The sequence below is a fragment of the Anomaloglossus baeobatrachus genome, chromosome 9, assembly GCF_048569485.1.
Source record: "Anomaloglossus baeobatrachus isolate aAnoBae1 chromosome 9, aAnoBae1.hap1, whole genome shotgun sequence".
Taxonomy (NCBI): Eukaryota; Metazoa; Chordata; class Amphibia; order Anura; family Aromobatidae; genus Anomaloglossus; species Anomaloglossus baeobatrachus.
This window is the reverse complement of record NC_134361.1, coordinates 118,322,560-118,343,166: the sequence shown is the minus strand read 5'-3', so window position 1 is coordinate 118,343,166 and position 20,607 is coordinate 118,322,560. Positions and strand designations below refer to the sequence as shown.

General features: G+C 48.6%; 1 protein-coding gene across 1 annotated transcript in view; it reads left to right on the top strand.

The window, feature by feature from the left end:
- The first annotated feature begins 513 nt into the window (after positions 1-513).
- LOC142251841 (mitochondrial ornithine transporter 1-like) overlaps positions 514-20,607 on the top strand; it is a 56,160-nt gene continuing 36,066 nt past the window's right edge. Inside the window, exons 1-4 of the mRNA XM_075324889.1 lie at positions 514-523; positions 8,508-8,617; positions 10,719-10,794; positions 19,568-19,603. Of these exons, the coding sequence (XP_075181004.1) occupies positions 514-523; positions 8,508-8,617; positions 10,719-10,794; positions 19,568-19,603 (232 nt within the window). The remainder of the gene's footprint in view (positions 524-8,507; positions 8,618-10,718; positions 10,795-19,567; positions 19,604-20,607) is intronic.

Below are 20,607 nucleotides of genomic sequence, written 5' to 3'. Positions count from 1 at the left end.
TATGCCACATGTCCATGCCCTCTTATCTACGGTGGTCTTACAACTAGGGAGCTGAAAGTCAGAGTACGAGAGCATGTTCGTGACATCAGTGCAGCCAAGACAGCCTCGGATCCCAGTGTATTGAAGACAATACCTCGACATTTTTTGGAATTCCACCATGGAGACTCCTCATTACTTAAAGTAAGGGGTATCGACCACATTATTATTGGAATACTAGGTGGCAATGTTATGAGGAGACTTGCTCAGCAAGAATGCCGATGGATATGGCTATTCGATACTTTATACCCCAAGGGTCTCAATGAGACAATTAGTTTTGGACCATTTTTGCATTCCAACCAATAGGAGGTTTTAATATCATGATTCTGTTCTGTGGTGTTAGACTTATTATCCTGATCACTATTTTAATGTGTTTTCATATGTGTTTTTATATCATCTTTTTATCATGCTTTTAACATTTTTTATCATTTTTTCATTAAACATGTACTTTAGGACAATCTTGGTATGTTGGTAATCATGATTAAGGGTGAGTGCTTTCACCTGAAACGCGTTGTGCTGGTCATGTCATTCTTTGTGTCTGCATGATAAAATAAAGACGTGATTTTTTTGCCTGAAGAGCTGGACATCCTCATCTTTTGCACTATTTGTGCACTTTATTTCTATTCTATAGCTGGTTTATGCACTTTATATCTGTATTTTTGCACATTTATTTATGGCGATGTTCTTTGCATGCATCCATGTGTTTTGGTCCTTTACTGCCATCTGCTGGCCTTGAAATAGAATTACTATTTATTTACGGTATTTATTGTTAGGATTGATATTTATTGTACTGTCATTTGGCCCCCTCCTGTCACTATTCCCTTGATTGTCTTTCATCATGTTATTAATAAAGAATTATATATTTTACCGTTTTTTGGCTGTTTTTCTATGTATGGGTTCTATATTTATATAACAGCCTATTTATTGATTACTGGGGAGTATTTGTGACTCCCTGGCAAAGCCAGGTTGTCACAGAAAGAGTTTATCCTCCTTGGTAACCTGATCCCACACCGATGCAGCAGGACAAACCACATCCGCCAGGGTAAGAGAAAAGCAGAGCAGAGGGGAGGGGCTGGAGCAGAGTGTTTGGAGAGACAGACAGAAGAGGAGTCTGGAGTTGTAGCTCCCAGGCTGATAGTGAAGCGTGCTCCGAAAGGGCCGGGACAGGCTGCAGTGAGGAAGGGGCCAGACGTAGCCAGGCAGGGTAGTGGCCCCCCGGTACCTGGGTGACCCGGATCACTGCAGGGGAGTGGACTCCCCGTTCCCGGCTGAGGAGAAGGAGGAAGAGAGTGGAGAGAAAGGCACCTGGCTGCAGGGAAAGAACAGGAGCTGCTGCACCGTGTGTAGGACACTAACACCCCCGTACCGAAGGCTGCGGACACCGGCAATTCCTAGTTTACCAGTGACTCTGTGTGAAATACTTGTGAGTACGCCCGTGCCCTCGGGCACCGCACCGCAGCACTGCGCCCTGCTCCCTGCTTACCCCATCACCGGGCCCCGGGACAACCAACCCCCTACCCACGGAGGGGAGAAATAACAACCAAGCTGCTCCCTGTCACCGCTCCCGGGATCCCCATAAAGAGCAGCGGTGGTGTCCACACAATCACCACAACCGTGGGTGGCGTCACGGACAATCTCCCTTACCAAATCCCCTTTTACTGTGGAGCCTGGGATCACAGACCGGGTCACGCCACCGTGATACCCACAGAAGTGACCCTGTGGCCCGGATCTGAGTACCCCCTGGTCGCCGGGCGACACATATTTACTATATTTATATATGGTGATAGTTTCATAACACACTATATTATTTATACTCCTTTAGTTTGGCTTTAATCGGTTTTGCTTGTCAGCGGTCATGTAGCAGAGCTGAATGGCAGATGACATAGCTACTGAGAATAAAAACGGATCCCATAAGGATCACACACGGATTGCACATGGACTACAATCATGAGAAAAATCACAGAATCGCATTGCACACTGATCAACACTTGAACAGAGCTCATGCTACTTTCTAGCATGAGAATCGGTCCGATTTTACACTCGCAAGTGGGATTCCAGCCTAAAAGGTACATTTTTAGTGCATTTCTGCAGCAGAAACACATGTAATTGTGAAGCCCCACAGGTGTTGTGTCGGTGCATTACCTTCAGGGACTCCACTCGGCTGGATCTGGTCACAGGTAGGAGATCTTCTTCTTGTCGTGACGCCACTCTCAGTATTGCGGCCAGTAGGGACCGCCACTGCAGGTTGAGGGACGCCTGGGGCTGATGGTGAGTGCAGTTAGTTGGAATAGCCTCCTGAGAGTGAGGCAAGCCCCAGGGCCCTGTGTAGGTGCGTAGAACCACAAGGCGCAGAATAACTCCACACACGCAGAATGTCTTTCAGGGTTTTTACTCACTTCAGGTGGCAGGGTGAGTAACCCGGGCGTAGCTGGGATGGACCAAGTGGGAACCAGGTATCCTTCAGGCTGACTTGTGAGGGTGACTACTAACTCGCCTTCCTTAGCCCTTGGTGGTTTGGGGTAACCCCGACTTTGAGTCCCTATGGGGGTCACCCAGGGAAGATGCTGAAGCCTCTCTCCCCTTCGTTTGCCGTGTGCTTGTCGCCTGGGCCAGGCCACTCCAGCTGCTTGCCTCCTGTGACCTATGGGCCCTAACTGTGGCTACGTGGCTGCGGCTTTTGTGGTGTTGTGGCGTGGGCTTTGAGAGCCCCACACCGGCAGGTTTAGCAAGGAAAGTTGGATCTATCCCCGCTTCGGGATCTGCCGCCCGTTTGGGCCTGGTACTCTCCAGCAGTCTCCTTACTTCCCACTCCGTGCTCTTCTCTCTAGCTGAGATGGGTTTCGGGTAGCACTCCTAGTTGACCGTTCTCCCCCGTCGGTAGCCACTGCGCGGGCGCTGTCAGACTACAGCAGCCCAGGGGAAGGGGTCAGCTCCTCGGAGCTCCCTGGACTCTGCTCTGAACCGGCTCACATCTGGGACCTTCACTGCTGCTCCTGTCAGAGCTTCACTTTCCTGCTCCTCACTCCTCCACACTCTGCTGCAGACTCTAGACTGTTTTCTCCTCCTTCTCTTTTCCCTTTTTGTGCCTGCCTACGCCACCTAGCAACCAGATTCTCTTACCACACCCCTTGAGAGGAGATGGAGGCTTTTGGCTCCCTCCACTATTCCAGTGAAGGTGAAGGCTTTTCCCCCTCCTGGGATCCCCAGGGGTCCTCTCATGGGTACATGTGTGAGACCTGATCACTATGCGCCTGTGTTCCACACCCCAGTCAGCCTTCTGGATTACCTGTATTGTACTGTCCCCAGCATGGGTGCAGTACTCAGTGGTGCCTGACCAGGTCAGGGGCGCCACATTCCCCCTTAGTTATCACCAGCACGTCCTCGGGCTGCAAGACAACATTTTAAAATGCATAAAACATTAAAACATATAAAACATTTTTAAAAGCACCAGGTACCATACATCACCACCCTCCACCCACAAGTCCGTTAACCCACCCAAAACCCTCTCACGTTGGCCGCGGCTTCAGCCACTTCTGGCAGGATGTAGAGGCGGCTTACATGGGCTGGTGGTTTCAGGGTATACCTGGCCTGATGGATCCACGCCTTCAGCCTCTTCTGGCAGGATGTAGAGGCGGCCTCCACAGTTGGTGCTGACCAGGTACCCTCTTTGTGGTGGAGAGCCAGGCCCCATAAACAGGCATGCTCTCTGGTCGCAGGTGAGCCAAGGCCCTATATACGGACGGGCTCCTCCTGGTTGCAGACGAGCCAAGCCCCTAAACAGGCTGACTCTGGTGGCGGTGGTGCCCTCTGGTGTAACTATTTACACTGCGAGAGTTTGTGGCTATAGCCAGTTCATAGCCTTAAGGTTTATTTCTCACAATAGTTTTTGTGGGCACATTCTTGAACTTTAAAACGTTGCAAAACAAACTTTCCAACTGGTCAAAACTTGCTGTACTTTACTTGAACTTATGCAGATTCCTCTTCACCAGGGCTTGGGCCTGTAGGGCTGCGGCACCTGTTGCTTTCTTGACCTTTTTCTTCATCTGTGGTTATCTCTTCATTAGGTCTTTGGTCTTTTCTTTCTTTATTACTGTCTTTCCTTTCTTCTTTGGGACATGGCACTACATCTAGCGCGTACCAGCCTCTTTCGCCTTGATGCAGGGTAAACTGTACGGAATCTCCCATTATTAAGTGTCTGCCAGGGTGTCCTCTGGGCAGATGAGCTCTCACATCTCTTCTATTGACGAAGATACCTTCTTTGATACCAGGTGCAACAATGAACCCGTATCCTGACTTTAGGCTGAAGTCCTCCACTACTCCTCTACAAAGGGGTCCTCTGACCTGGGCTTTGGACCTTCTCAGGAACCGTTTTTCTTGTAGGTCTCTGGCCGTGACTTCTCTCTGCTCTGGGGATGGCGGTGCAGGGAAAGACTGGGTTCTACTGCGGCGCTGTATCTTGCGGGTTGGATTCTGCGAGGTGCAGCTTACAAGCTCCCAGGTGAGGCTTTGGGGCAGGTCTTCTTCGTCAGCAGGAGGTGTCAGGTCTTCCTCGTCCCAACGGGAATATGGCAGCATCTCCGGCTCTGGGACTAGCACTGCTGCTGGCTCCGGGGGCAACTCCTCAGCTTCTTGCCCTCCTCTCCCCCTTAGTTCTTCGCTGCACTCTGGTCGTGGCAGCGCTGGGGATGAGTGTTCCTCAGCTGGCCCAGGCGGTGGACTCTTCAGCGTGGTTGCTGCAGGGGTTGCCTTAGGGGTGTTCGGAGGGAGCATGTATCGGTCCACCATCTCCTGTGGGAACTTGGCCTCCAGGTCAGCCTTCAGCTGCCAGTATGCGGAGTCTTCACCTATCAGGGATTTCCTAGTAGGGACTTCCTTAGGCTGGGGAGCGGTGTCCGCTCTGGCCTTGCAGGCCGGGGAAAATGGTGATGCAATCTCTTGGCGGGCCGCGCCCTGTATGGCGGCGGCCTGGTCTTGGCGGGCCGCGCCTGGCATGGCGGCGGCCTGGTCTGTGCGGGCCGAGCCTGGCGTGGCGGCGGCCTGGATCTGCGTCGCTGTTGCGGCCAGTTCTTGGCGGGCCGGACTGGGCGTTGCTGCAGGGACCGGGTCTTGGTGGGCCGAGCAGGGCATCGCTGCGGCGGCCGGGGCTTGGCGGGCCGAGCAGGGCATCGCTGCGGCGGCCGGGGCTTGGCGGGCCGAGCAGGGCATCGCTGCGGCGGCCGGGGCTTGGCGGGCCGCACCTGGCATGGCTGCGGCCTGGCTTAGCGTCGCCGCGCCGGGCGCCTCTTCTGGGACCGCGGTCGTAGCAGCAGGGGTCGGAGCACTTGCGCTGGCCGGGGCAACTCTGGACTCACCCATCAGTGGCACCATCGGGATCTGAGTCGTCGCCGCTCGATCTGGCAGGCGTCGCGCGGCTCCCTCCTCGTAGGTCCGAACCGCCGCAGCCATCTCCAGAAGCTCCGTGCGTCCCTCACTGAGCTGTCGCATAATCCTGGCCTCCAGCTGATCGCAGAAGATAGCAAGCTCCCGGCACCACCAGGCAGCAGAGCCTGGTTCTGGGTATCCACGTCCGGACTCCATCTCTTCTCTCTGCAGCAGCAGGCTTGTGGTTCTCTGTCCTTCCCGCCGTCTCTGGACGCTTCCGCTTTCTTCACCAGCGAGGTCAGAACTCTGCAGGGGATCTCTGGGTAGCCACACCTCTTCGTGGGCGGTAACTTCTTCCAGCGCGGGCTGCTGTTGTTTTTCAGCGCGCTTTTCATGGTGGCAATATGGCGGCGCTTCCAATTTTTCAAGCGGACCGCCCAGGCACATGGTCACCTGTCTGAACAGGTCTAGTCCTTATCCTGTTCGTGACGCCAGATGTGAAGCCCCACAGGTGTTGTGTCGGTGCATTACCTTCAGGGACTCCACTCGGCTGGATCTGGTCACAGGTAGGAGATCTTCTTCTTGTCGTGACGCCACTCTCAGTATTGCGGCCAGTAGGGACCGCCACTGCAGGTTGAGGGACGCCTGGGGCTGATGGTGAGTGCAGTTAGTTGGAATAGCCTCCTGAGAGTGAGGCAAGCCCCAGGGCCCTGTGTAGGTGCGTAGAACCACAAGGCGCAGAATAACTCCACACACGCAGAATGTCTTTCAGGGTTTTTACTCACTTCAGGTGGCAGGGTGAGTAACCCGGGCGTAGCTGGGATGGACCAAGTGGGAACCAGGTATCCTTCAGGCTGACTTGTGAGGGTGACTACTAACTCGCCTTCCTTAGCCCTTGGTGGTTTGGGGTAACCCCGACTTTGAGTCCCTATGGGGGTCACCCAGGGAAGATGCTGAAGCCTCTCTCCCCTTCGTTTGCCGTGTGCTTGTCGCCTGGGCCAGGCCACTCCAGCTGCTTGCCTCCTGTGACCTATGGGCCCTAACTGTGGCTACGTGGCTGCGGCTTTTGTGGTGTTGTGGCGTGGGCTTTGAGAGCCCCACACCGGCAGGTTTAGCAAGGAAAGTTGGATCTATCCCCACTTCGGGATCTGCCGCCCGTTTGGGCCTGGTACTCTCCAGCAGTCTCCTTACTTCCCACTCCGTGCTCTTCTCTCTAGCTGAGATGGGTTTCGGGTAGCACTCCTAGTTGACCGTTCTCCCCCGTCGGTAGCCACTGCGCGGGCGCTGTCAGACTACAGCAGCCCAGGGGAAGGGGTCAGCTCCTCGGAGCTCCCTGGACTCTGCTCTGAACCGGCTCACATCTGGGACCTTCACTGCTGCTCCTGTCAGAGCTTCACTTTCCTGCTCCTCACTCCTCCACACTCTGCTGCAGACTCTAGACTGTTTTCTCCTCCTTCTCTTTTCCCTTTTTGTGCCTGCCTACGCCACCTAGCAACCAGATTCTCTTACCACACCCCTTGAGAGGAGATGGAGGCTTTTGGCTCCCTCCACTATTCCAGTGAAGGTGAAGGCTTTTCCCCCTCCTGGGATCCCCAGGGGTCCTCTCATGGGTACATGTGTGAGACCTGATCACTATGCGCCTGTGTTCCACACCCCAGTCAGCCTTCTGGATTACCTGTATTGTACTGTCCCCAGCATGGGTGCAGTACTCAGTGGTGCCTGACCAGGTCAGGGGCGCCACATAATCAGCACATGACTTTATCAATAAAATGTTTATCATAGTTGGGTAACTCCGCAAACATTACTTTCCAAGATAGTCATTTTAAAACATGAAATATCAAAAAGAGACAAAAACCAAAATGAAAAGATGTGATAAAAACGAAAAAAAAAAAAAAAAAAAAGACCTAATAAAACAAACAAGTAGCCTAAATTAGCTGGTATGTGCAGAAAATCGTCATCATCAAAAACAGCAAATACTCTCCATGTGAACTGAGCCTAAGATATAAGGCAATGGAATCAGCTGAAGATTGGTGTTGAAGGGTACATGGCGTCAGGGATCGCCGGCGGCCATTTCCCTGAGCCGGTTTTGATATCGCCTTTGCCGCCATTCTAATAATTAAACAGACATGTCACTTCCTAACCAGTTCAGGGTTTCTGAAGCGGCTTTAGAACATGTGTACAGCAACGTTGTTTTGACATTGCTGTGCAGTGTTCATTTTTTGGGGGGGCTTTTTCATTCAGATTCAGGCACCCTAAAACACAAAGCCATGGAATCATCTGGAGAGAACTGGAATTTGTAATTCAGATTGTGCTTCACAAAAAATACATTAATGTATAAAGAACAAAATAATTATGTTATATATTCAAAGCCTCATGGTGACATAACTATTGTTGTACGCTATCAGCAATAGTAGTAAATAAATTAAATATATTTAACTTGTTTTATGGTATCATCACAAAAAAGTTCACCACCATGCAGCTGTACGGAGTCATTCAGAGACCAGGAGGCGCCTTGCAGATCGTGGGTGGGATTGACAAGGGAATTAAGGAGTTGAGCTGATTCTGAGGTTGGGGAGATCTTCGTTCTGGTATTATTTTTAAACTGTGAGATGTGAATACAGGAGTAATGGTGGAGACGTCTAGAGGTGTCTAATATAGAGGATCATTTTGGTGGGTGCAGTCACAGGAACACAATGCTCAGACGTGGTCAATAAGAAACTTCTAAATAGATCAGTTTCTATAGAACAGAGGTAAGTACAAAGTAATCATGTGTAAAACAAGTAACCGCTTTCATTAATTTAATTGTATGATCTAAAGTATACATGTACAAGGATGGGTTCTGGGCTGCAGACATGGCACCGTGTAGCTTACATTTTGTACTGATTTATGTTGAATTAAGCATGGAAATATCTAAGCACATTACACCCTGAAGGTATCATCTAGTTCTGAGGCCGGCAAAATAAGTGTACTTTTGTTACATACATATACAGTCCTAATATTATATATATGTAATGTCATATCCTCAAATTTGATGGTTCCAGTGCCACTACATATGGTAGTAAGGTGTGGCCTACTCAAAACCTGCTAATATTGCTCTCATTTGTTCATAGCTTCGGGCTATGTTCACATATTTGTGGTCAGTGTGCACAATGAACTGCACCCCAACCCATGTGCTACACCTGAAATGGTCTGGAAAGAAAAGGAGTGCAGTATGTATGAGGTGAGTGGATGGGACTGCTAGCTTCAATGGCACATAGCCACTGGTGGACACAGACAGAAAAGGACCCCAGGGTGGGGGGGAGAACAATATATGGGCCCTTTGGAACCCAAGAGTTCATCAAAATGCACAATTCCACCTGTTTTGGAGGTAGAAATGGGCCCTCTAAAACCTCTTGGGCCCCTGTTGTTGAGTGCACTAATGATCTGTCCACCCCTGCACTGAGGACAGGTGCATGGACAAACTGCAGGTGTGACTGCTTCCTGAATTCTCATGTTCAACTAAACCTATAAGGTATGTTCACAGAGAGTGATGTTTATAAACCACCGGTTTCTCCAGCACAAACTTTCTTATCTTGAAGTGGTTTGGATCAGTTTTGGGAACTTTTTGATTGGACTTGTGCCTAGTTAGAGGTTTCTTCAGGATCTGCTTTAAACCTGTGACCTGCGTGCTTTTTTTTTTTTTTTTTCTTTTCTTTTCTTTTTTTTTCTCAATTTCCGATGAGGATTTTTTTCCAAAACCTCTTTAGGCCCTGTGCGCACGCTGCAGATTTACTACGGATTTTCCCGCGGATTTGCTGCAGAAAATGTCTAACATTGCTGCAGTCATTCCCCAGCAAATCCTATGGGTATTAAAAAATGCTGTGCGCACACTGCATTTTTTTTTTATTTTTTTTTTTTTATACCCGTGGATTTTCTGCTGCGGAATTAATGAGCATGTCCCTTCTTTTTTGCAGGTACCTGCAGTTTTTGCCATAGATAAGGAAAATCCAAATCGGCGGCAAACTGCGGCAAAAACATGGGTACGATTTTTACCGTGGTTTTTACCGCAGGTGCGGGATTCTTTCAGAGGGTTTGTTTTTTTTCTTAAGAAAATGGCACTTTCTAGTGCGCACATAGCCTTAGGATGGAAATAAAATCCTCATAAAACTCTTCATATTAACTGCAAAATGGGTTTCCCATAGAAATAAATTGAAAGCTTTCCATAAGTTTTGTAAATGGTTGAGGAGAATTTGGGAGAGGATCTGCTCCAATAACTCAATGTGAACATACCTTTTTGACCATCTGAAATAATGCATGACATGTCAACCTATGTAATAACTGGCTAGTTCAAGCAAGTTCTCACTTTTTACAAGGACCAGCATCCATTAGACTGTTCTGTTCTTGGATGAAAATCTTGCATTAAACTCAATGGGTGGGTAAAATGATGGATACCATACAGACACTACCTCCTATAGCATCATTTTATAGAGGATCCATTGCTATAATTACAAATTAAACTCTACTTGGCCTTATATAATTTAATTGATGTGCAAAATGAATGCCATACAGATGAAAAATTGTTTGTTTTTTTTTCTAGAAGATGAAAGCACAATTTTTCACCTAGTCGTCTGAACCTGGCCTTTGGATACATTCACACATACAGACGTACTGTAACTGTTCTGTAGTGAATGTTGTCCCCATCGGTGTGAACGGTGCTCAAAATAAAACAACTCAATATGACATTAAAGAAAATCAGGCCAAATTCCAGTGCACGCCACATGCAGTATTGCAAGTAAAAAAAAGTTCTTTCAGTAACTTTGATTTTTAGGGTGTATTCACAGTCACACATTCCTGTGACTGGAGAAGTGACAATCTATGGGATAAAAAAAAAAAAAAAACAAAACGCACCATTCGCAGACATTACACATGGATGTGCGAATGCACCAATAGAAGAATTTTTTGAAGGCGTTGTTCGGATGCCCACTTTTAGGTATGTCTTTTACTCGTGGATTTCATTGATGGAACACGTTTCCATTATCGTCAATGGGGATGTTGACATATCCCTTGTTTAGTCATAGACATATCCATGTGGAGTTCCTGTCTGCATTCTTCATGATATGACCAAGACTGTTTAGTGTCCGAAATGTTTAAATGATTCATATTTTTCTATAAATCCAGCAGAACTCTTTTCTGTTTATATAAAAGCCACTCCCTTCAAACATCCACTTGCATTTTTGCCCTTACCTGCAGCTCACATATCACCCTGTAAAGAGAGCTCACAAGTTGAAATATTTGTCAATAAAAGCCTTTTAATGTGATCTTTTATTATTTTATTTTTCTAGGTCAATATGGCACCTAATCGAAGCCATCAATCACATTTAATACAGGTTTTGATTAATTCGACGTCAGGAGCAATGGGTGAGTGATAAGGAGTCCTCATTATTCTACTGTTTTTTTTTTTTTTTGGTTTTTTTTTGGTTTTTTTTTTTTTAAATTTTGAGCTATCTCAACCTGGATCCCCAGCCAAGGTGAAGCTGACAGCTGGGGGTCTGCTATTCTCACGGTTGGAAGGCCCATGGTTATTTGGCACATCCTAACCTACAAATAGCAGACTGCAGCCGCCCCAGAAGTTGTTCATCCATTATATGTGCCAATCCTGGTGCTTTGCCTCTTCTCTATTCATTGCCCTGGTGTGAAGACAAATGGGGTAATATATGGGGTTCATGCCAGCTGTGAATTGACAGCTGGCAGCAAGCCCTGTTATCAGTAAAAGGTAGGCCTCCATAAGACACCCCCATTACTAACCCAGTAGATGTAAAAGAAACACACAACAAAACCTTTTTATTGCAAAAAGACAACTCACTGACTCTAGCCCTCATTGAGCAATTTACAAAAGAAAAGCCTTGAAATTCCGACCTAATCCATCAAATCAAACGTAGTCCATAAACGTGAACCTGAAAGACATACAAAGAGAATTATTAAAGAAATAAGGACCAGTGAAACCCTCATTCACCACTTTAATCACCATCAAAATCCAATGCAGGTCCACCGTAATCCACATGATGTTCCCCGAATCAGTGTCCCAGCCTATGAAGAATGTCTAAAGAATGAACCCCATAAGCTGGAACAGCAGCCACTGCTGGCTGTCAAGCTGTGCTGTGTGAGAACTGCTGCCGGCATTGACCACATGAGGTCACCGAAGTTCACAGCATGCCGGGTCACCTTGAACACAGTGTGAGAAGCACCAGTGGCTGTAACATGCGGTAATGTCATCAGGTCAACCCATTTCAGTGCTGGCGGCTCTCGCAATACTTTGTGTCAGAATCGTGGCACTTCCCGATTCCCCTGGTGTGGTGGCAATCTGGGTAATATTTGGGATTGATGTCCGCTATGATTTGTCAAAAATCACAGCTGCCATCAAGCCCTGGGTTGATAATAGAGAGGTGTCTGAGATACCCCTTGTGATGGTGGAATATTGTGGATTGTATACCATTTTGTGTGGGTTAATGTTTGGGCGTGGTTCACTGACCATTCTGTATTCCTTATGTGTACATTGTCCCATTTGCAGGTTTAATTCCTCCCCTGCCAGCCTTTTGTTCCTAAGTCGGGGGAGGGGGCATGAGATCCACCTACTGTAAACTCCCTGCTTACCTGGGAGATTCAGTCAGTCTGTTGGAGAACTTCAAGAATGAAGCAGGAACATTGATCCTCTGGCAGAAGCTGAGACTTCTCAGAGAGAGACCCGAACATTTATTGCTTACCAGACTATATTTGTGTTACTGGATTTATTTTACCCTCTGTTTTGTGGCTTATCTTATGCACCGTTTTGAATTGCTTAGAATAAATGTTCTTTGGATTGTACCGCCATCTATCGCTCTGTTGATCGTGTGATTTGGGAGAAGAACCCCGTGACAACTGGTGGTATCAACAGAGCGCAGTCTAATGGAGATCCACCAACAGAGTGAGTACAGAAACTGGACTGCTTCCAGTCTAAAGGAGAGAGACAAAGATCTGGGCCTGAGCTACCAGGGACTGAGTAAAGAAGCCTTAATTGATCTACTTGTGGGTGAGAGCCAGTCCACCTCCTCCCAGATGTCTGACGGACAAACACTGGGGACGGGGATCCCTGCCCCAAAAAGCCAGTGGGTGGTGTGGTTCGAAGAAGAGATGGCAGCTCTTGGCCCCGGTGTATCTGTCGCGGGCGGGGAGGACGCCGCTGCGCTGGCTAACGCTCGGGTCCGGCGCTGCTGCCATGGTGGCTCGAGCGGTGGGCCGGATCCGGGGACTCGAGCGGCGCTCCTTGCCCGTGAGTGAAAGTGGTGGTCGGCTTGGGGGATTTAGTCTGTGACGCCACCCATGGGTCGTGGTGAAGATAGGCACCACCGCTGCTGATGACGGGGATCCCGGGAGCGATGGTAGGGAGCAGCTGGGATGTTGTTTTCTCCCTCAGTGGGTAGGGGTCGGTGGTCCCGGGGCCCGATGATGTGTGACGGGGAGGCAAGGTTGGCGAGGTGCAGTGTTGCAGGGACAGCGCGGCGCGGTGCCGGATGGCACGGGTGTACTCACTCAGTAAGAAAGGTACAAAGTCCTCGGTAAACCAAACGGCTGGATGGACGGGTCCTGCAGCCGGCTGCAGTCTCTCTCCCCGGACAGGTGATGGCGGCTGTCTTTCCCTGCACCTTGATGTTCTCCTTCTGACTACTATGGATTCCCAACGGTAGTCCGCTCCCAGGTGTATGGGTACCGGAGGAGCCCGTTTGCCCGCAGGCGCTGGCCCTTGGGTCTCTAGCCTTAGGCGCTAGCTGTATACCCTCACGGTGTGGGCGGTTGCCTTCAATCGTGACTTTTGCTGTTGTGAAACCCCTGGGGTTCCAGTCACATTCGGATCTGACTATTGTCGGCGGCTCCAAGCCTGGTCGGGGTCCGATAGCCCTGCCTGTGTGTGCTTGCTTCACTTTGCTCCCCGGTCGGTACCGGCGGGCCGTCACCCGACCCCGGTCTTACGGTTCCACGTTGCTCCACCACTCCTGCAGACGGCCACCTTTGCTGTCAGTGCCTGGGCCACAAACCCAGACACCCAAGTGCTCACTCCTCTCACTTCAAACTCCAAACTCTATCTCTGTCACTTTTCCCGCCTCCAGACCTGTGAACTCCTCGGTGGGTGGGGCCAACCGCTTGGCTCCACCCCATCTGGTGTGGACATCACACTGGAGGGAGGCAACAAGGATTTTTGTTTGGCTGGTGTCCCTGTCTAATGGGGGTGGGGGTGTTTGTGCGTTTGTGATGACCTGGCTAGGCCAGGGCGCCACATATCTCAGGAATATAAGTAGCAGGCTGCTCGCCAAGCACAGAGGAGGCAAGAAGCAATGGAGTCTGACAGAGGGAGTAATGTGAGTTGGAGTGTAAACCCAGCGATCCAGGAGCCTGTGCGAATCACCCGGGCGGACTTCAAGCCATTTGACGAGGCTTCCGGAGATGTGGATGGGTTCTTCAAGGTCTTTGAGCAACAGTGTGTCATGACGGAGTTTCCCCACTCTGGCTGGATGTGTTTGTTAGTGGGACTCCTGAGCAGAAGTCTGGCAGAGGCTTATCGCACCATTGACTCACAGCGGAACCGGGATTATAACATTGTAAAGCGGACTATCCTGGATTACCATGCCATCACCCCAGACTCACATAGGGCACAGTTCCGAGACTTTCCATGCACCACGGGGGGATCGTTTAGGATGTATGCCCATAAGATGTCCCAAGCATGTCGGAGATGGCTGGAAGCGGAAGACACCGTTACTGTGAAAGACGTTATACAGGTATTTCTTATAGAACAATTTCTGTAAAAGTGTCCCTCAGAAATACACGGGAATGGGTCAGAGAGCGCACGCCGTGCACCTTGGATGGAGCTGCAACCCTAGCTGATGAGGCCCTTACTATCCGACCAAAATGGAGGGGGCTTCTGGACAATAAGACACAGCCTGTTCCTTCTCCCCTGCCCTCTCCAGTTATATCTGCTCCTCCAACCAGCCACAGGCCGATGACTCCCACGGATCACAATCCTGGGCCCCAACAGTTCCGACCACGCCCTGGGGGAATCACAGAGAGATGTTATGGGTGCGGGCAAACTGGACACCTGCAATCCAGTTGTCCCGCAAGGACTCGGAGGGACCCCCACGCACCTCCATCTTGTCCGGTGCATTTTGTGCATTCCATCCCGCCTGAGGAAGAGTTGCCACCACTTCCACAGGAGTGTACCGCTGACCCCTGCACCATAGATGCCCCTGTTAGAGTGTATGGCCTCCGGCCTTTGTCACCAGGTTCTCCTACTGCCTTCTCCAGAATGCACATTAGGAGGAGTCTGACACAGAGATGTTATCGATGTGGGCAGCCTGGGCATTTGCAAAACACTTACCCTGCTATTCGATTGAGGAATGACTCAGACACTCGTGGTCGGCCACTAAGGGTTTATGGGATGCGAGCCACAGCCCCGAGTTCCTCTCACCATCAAAGTAAGCACTTACAGGAGGTTGTGCTGGATGGACAGAGTCATTGGATTTTGTGACTCTGGGGCATTTCTCACAATAGCTGATCCCCGGGTGGTTCGGCCAGAGGCGATACATCATGGACCAGGGATTGTTATTGAATTGGCTGGAGGACAGAGGAGGAATATCCCAAAGGCGACTGTAGATCTGGACTTTGGCTTTGGGATCAAGCCAAAGTGTGGTTGGTGTGATGAGCGGCCTGCCTGCAGATATTCTCCTTGGAATTTTAAGTGTGAGATCTACAATGTCGATTTGTTTGTGCAGGAAACACAGTTTGAGTGAAAGAGGACACAAAGGGAAGTTTGTCCTTCCAACCCTACTGCTGTACAAGGGACTATTTACAGCTTCTTCATACAATACATGCGTGGAAGCCAACACAAGCACGCTGATGGACTGTCCCAGCAAGAAGAACCATAGACTATTCACAGCTGAGCAACATGGACTTAAGTGAGATGGCCAGAGGTCTGTGTAGACCTCATGGAATACTCACTTATTCAGAAGGCGGGAGAGGTTGTGATGGTGGAATATTGTGGATTGTATACCATTTTGTGTGGGTTAATGTTTGGGTGTGGTTCACTGACCATTCTGTATTCCTTATGTGTACATTGTCCCATTTGCAGGTTTAATTCCTCCCCTGCCAGCCTTTTGTTCCTAAGTCGGGAGAGGGGGCATGAGATCCACCTACTGTAAACTTTCTGCTTACCTGGGAGATTCAGTCAGTCTGTTGGAGAACTTCAAGAATGAAGCAGGAAGATTGATCCTCTGGCAGAAGCTGAGACTTCTCAGAGAGAGACCTGGACATTTATTGCTATATTTGTGTTACTGGATTCATTTTACCCTCTGTTTTGTGGATTATCTTATGCACCGTTTTAATTTGCTTGGAATAAATGTTCTTTGGATTGTACCGCCATCTCTTGCTCTGTTGATCGTGTGATATGGGAGAAGAACCCCGTGACACCCCTATTACCAACCTTGTAAGTTTAAAAAAAAAAAACAAAACCCAAACACACACAAATCCGTTTTTATAAATAATAAGTTATACATAATTTTTTTTATAAAAAAAAAAAAAAAAGCATCCTCTTTCACCAATTTATTAACCCCAAAAATGCCCCTGCAGGTCTGACTTAATCCACACGGTGCCCCACGACTATCCTGGCTCTGCTAAATCCAGAATCTGTAGTGATGGAAAATGCAACCGATCACTGCAGCTCCTGGGACACCTTCAGATGTAGTAGCCAGAGACATCATGGGACATTGTGTGGATTAAGTTGGAGCTGTGGGGGTGTTTTGGGGGTTAATAAATTAAGGAAAGAAGGTGTGTTTTAGAAAAATAATCCTTATAAATTTTTTTTTTTTTTTCTTACAGGGTTTTATAATTGGGTCAGAGAAGGTCTCATATACACCTCTTCATTACCAAGCCAGTGCTTGATGGGAGCTGTGATTTTTGACAAATCACAGCTTGCATCAACCCCATATATATTACCCTGATTGCCAATGCACCTGGGCAATCGGCATGGGCCGGGTAAAGCACCACAATTGGCATATCTAATGGATGTGACAATTGTGGTGCTGCAGCGGGCTGCTATTTTTAGGCTGGGGAGGGCCCAATAACCATGGACCTACCCAGCCTGAGAAAGCGGACAGCTGGGGACCGGTATTATCTGAACTGGTTATCAAAAATTGGCAGGAGTCTACTTTTTACTTTTTTAATTTTTTTTTTTTTTTTTTTTAATAAAAAAAAAAAAAGGGAGAGCCTCTATTTTTTGATAACCAGCCAAGGTAAAGCACACAGCTGAGGGCTGCAGCCCCTTGCTGTCTAATTTACCTGTGTTGGATATCACAAATAGGTGGGGGAAGGCAGGTCAAAGTGGCGTAATACTCTAACAACATTGTTCCCAGAAGTAACCTGTGTTTCAGAGATGCAGCCAAGCATCTTTCCCATGCTGTTCCCATTCAATTTCAAAATTTTTCCATCCATATCTGTATTTTTACAGCCCTGACAACCATCCTGGGAGGGTCCGCCAGAAAATTATTCAATTTTCCTATTGACTTGTATTAGACTTGTTGTTTTTGCCAAATATACGAATAGTAGAAAATATTCAAGTTTATTTATCCGAACCAGAATATCTTCGTATTTACCTATCATTAATCTTGATGTTCCTTTTTGTCCTGGGTGCTCAAGATACTAAAGATGTTTACAACCCATGGCTCTGTAACTAATGTCCCTGGGTGTGGACGACAGAGAAAAATTGATGAAAGGTTGCAACACAGGATAGTCCAGCTAGTGGATAAACAGCCCCAATCAAGTTTTAAAGAAATTCAAGATGTCCTGCAGGCTCAATGTGTATCCGTGTCAACTTAAACTATCTGTCCAAATTTGAATAAAATCAAACGCTATGGGAGGCGACCCAGGAGGACCCCACTCCTGACAGTCATAAAAAAATAGAATATTAACCTATGAACAGAAGCAAATAGCAAGGGATCTTAATAAACTAGTAAATCAGTCCTGGAAGAAAAAAAAAACTATAGAGAACCAAACAATGTGATCTACTGTAGGACCACAAAGCATTAAAATATATCACATGTAAAATAGTATATATTTCATTTTTGATGCACCTACAAAAGCAAAAAACGTTAAAAACATGGACCTTTTTTTGATACTTTGAGTATGGAGTGGCTTCCCTTTACCACTAGAAGTACCAGAGAGGGGTCATTTAACATTTCTACCATTGAAACCCTATGGAGCTCGAAATTTCTGGGACTTCTGGTGTTAAGGGTATTTTCTATATACTAAGTCATTAGGGTACAATGTACAATATGAAAATCTTGATATACTAATGGACATAGTTTGATTGCTCTCCTACTCTGCTGCCACACTCCTAGTGTTAATTTCATTATATTGATAGGTGCAGTGGCATAGCAAAGGGGGGGGCAGAGGTGGTGGTCCACCCCGGGCGGCACGTGTCAGGGGGACAGCATTTTGGGGGTAAGAAATGCCACCCCCATCATCACCGCACACACCCAGGCACTACCACCCCCATCATCTCCGCACACACTGACACTACCTTAGGGACGTCCCCGCTGACAGCGCGATTCACTTCAGTTTCTGCGTGGAGCTCACAGGAGCGGCGGTGTTCTACTGCCGCTCCTGTCAGCTTCCGATGTAGCAGAGCTGAAAGCGTTGTGGGACCTCGTGTGGATTACGCCAGACCTGGAGGGATATTCGGGGGTTAATAAAGTGGGGGAAAAGGGTGGGTTTTTTGTCTTTTATTGCAAATAAAGGATTTGTCGTTTGTTTGTTTATTTACTTTTACTACAGATTAATCATGGGGGTGTCTCATAGATAGCTGCCATGATTAACCTAGGACTTAGTGGCAGATATGGGCTGCCATTAACTCCTGATTGCCACCGCACCAGGGCATTTTGGGATGAGCCGGGTAGAGTCCCGGGACTGTTGCATCTAATGGATGCGGCAATTCTGGGAGGCGGCTGGCTTTTTTTTTTTTTTTTAAATTTATTTGGCTGGAAACACATCTATGCGAGTAAAATAGGTCCGACTGGGCTGATTTTAGTTCACGTTGGGTCTGAGTGCAATGCAAGTGCGATGCTTTTTCTGAATAAATTAATGATTTTACTAGCGTGTGTAATGTGTGTGTAATGCGTATTTTTTACTATGTCATCTGCCATTCAGCTCTGCTACATGGTCGCTGACAGCAGACACAGCCATGTAGCAGAGCTGAATGGCAGATGACAGCAGACACAGAAAGAGCCGCACAATCAGAATGAACTCGGGTGAACTTCACGTCATGCTGCGGCTCTGTCTGTGCCGCGTCCTGATTTAGCGGTCACCTGTGAAGGGCTCACCGGTGACCGCTAATCCCCTGAGTGACTGAAGTTAGCAGCCCTCTCTCATACTCACCGATCCCCGGCGCGGCGCTGCACGGCGTTCACACTGCTCCGGCGGCTTTTACTATTTTGAAAAAGCCGGCCGCTCATTAAACAATCTCGTATTCCCTGCTTTCCCCGCCCACCGGCGCCTATGATTGGTTGCAGTGAGACACGCCCCCACGCTGAGTGACAGGTGTCTCACTGCACCCAATCACAGCAGCCGGTGGGCGTGTCTATACTGTGCAGTGAAATAATTAAAAAAAACGGCGTGCGGTCCCCCCAATTTTTTAATACCAGCCAGATAAAGCCATACGGCTGAAGGCTGTTATTCTCAGGATGGGGAGCTCCACATTATGGGGAGCCCCCCAGCCTAACAATATCAGTCAGCAGCCGCCCAGAATTGCCGCATACATTATATGCGACAGTTCTGGAACTGTACCCGGCTCTTCCCGATTTGCCCTGGTGCGTTGGCAAATCGGGGTAATGAGTTAATGGCAGCCCATATATGCCACTAAATCCTAGATTAATCATGTCAGGCGTCTCCCCGAGATACCTTCCATGATTAATCTGTAATAAACACTAACAAATTCCCTGGTTCACCAATTTAATAAGCCCCAAAAAAGCCCTCCATGTCCGGCGTAATCCAGGATGGTCCAGCGTCGCTTCCAGCTCTGCTGCATGAAGGTGACCGGAGCTGCAGAAGACACCGCCGCTCCTGACCACTCCAGGCAGCAAATGTGTGTAGCGCGATCAGCTGAGCTGTCACTGAGGTTACCCGCTGTCACTGGATACAGCAGTGGCCGCGGGTAACCTCAGTGACAGCTCAGCTGATCGCGCTACTCACCTCAGTTGCTGCATGGAGCTGTCAGGAGCGGCGGTGTCTTCTGCAGCTCCGGTCACCTTCATGCAGCAGAGCTGGAAGCGATGCTGGACCATCCTGGATTACGCCGGACATTGAGGGCTTTTTTGGGGCTTATTAAATTGGTGAACCAGGGAATTTGTTAGTGTTTTTTATTTCTAATAAATTATTTTTTTCAGGTGTGTGTGTTTATTTACTGTCACTTACAGATTAATCATGGAAAGTATCTCGGGGAGACGCCTGACATGATTAATCTAGGAGTTAATGGCAGCTATGGGCTGCCATTAACTCCATTACCCCGATTTGCCAACGCACCAGGGCAAATCGGGAAGAGCCGGGTACAGTTCCAGAACTGTCGCATCTAATGTATGTGGCACATCTGGGCGGCTGCTGACTGAAATTGTTAGGCTGGGGGGCTCCCCATAACGTGGAGCTCCCCATCCTGAGAATACCAGCCTTCAGCCGTATGGCTTTATCTGGCTGGTATTAAAATTGGGGGGGGGGGGGGGGGGGGACGGGACCACATGCCGGGTTTTTTAAATTTATTTATTTCACTGCACAGTATAGACACGCCCACCGGCTGCTGTGATTGGGTGCAGTGAGACACCTGTCATTCAGCGTGGGGGCGTGTCTCACCGCAACCAGTCAGGCGCCTGTGGGTGGGGAAAGCAGGGAATACGAGATTGTTTAATGAGCGGCCGGCTTTTTCAAAATGGTAAAAGCCGCCGGAGCAGTGTGAATGCCGTGCAGCGCCGGGGAACGGTGAGTATGAAAGAGGAGGGGAAAATGACCGACAGGCTGTGAGAGAGGGACAGAGATAGTGATGGACCGAGAGGGAGAGACCGACAGACAGAGAATAGTGATTGACAGACATTGTGAGACATCACTCATTTCCAGTGTTTTAGGAAACATGCGCGAAATGTATTTAGAAAATTGCATGTCACTAGGATG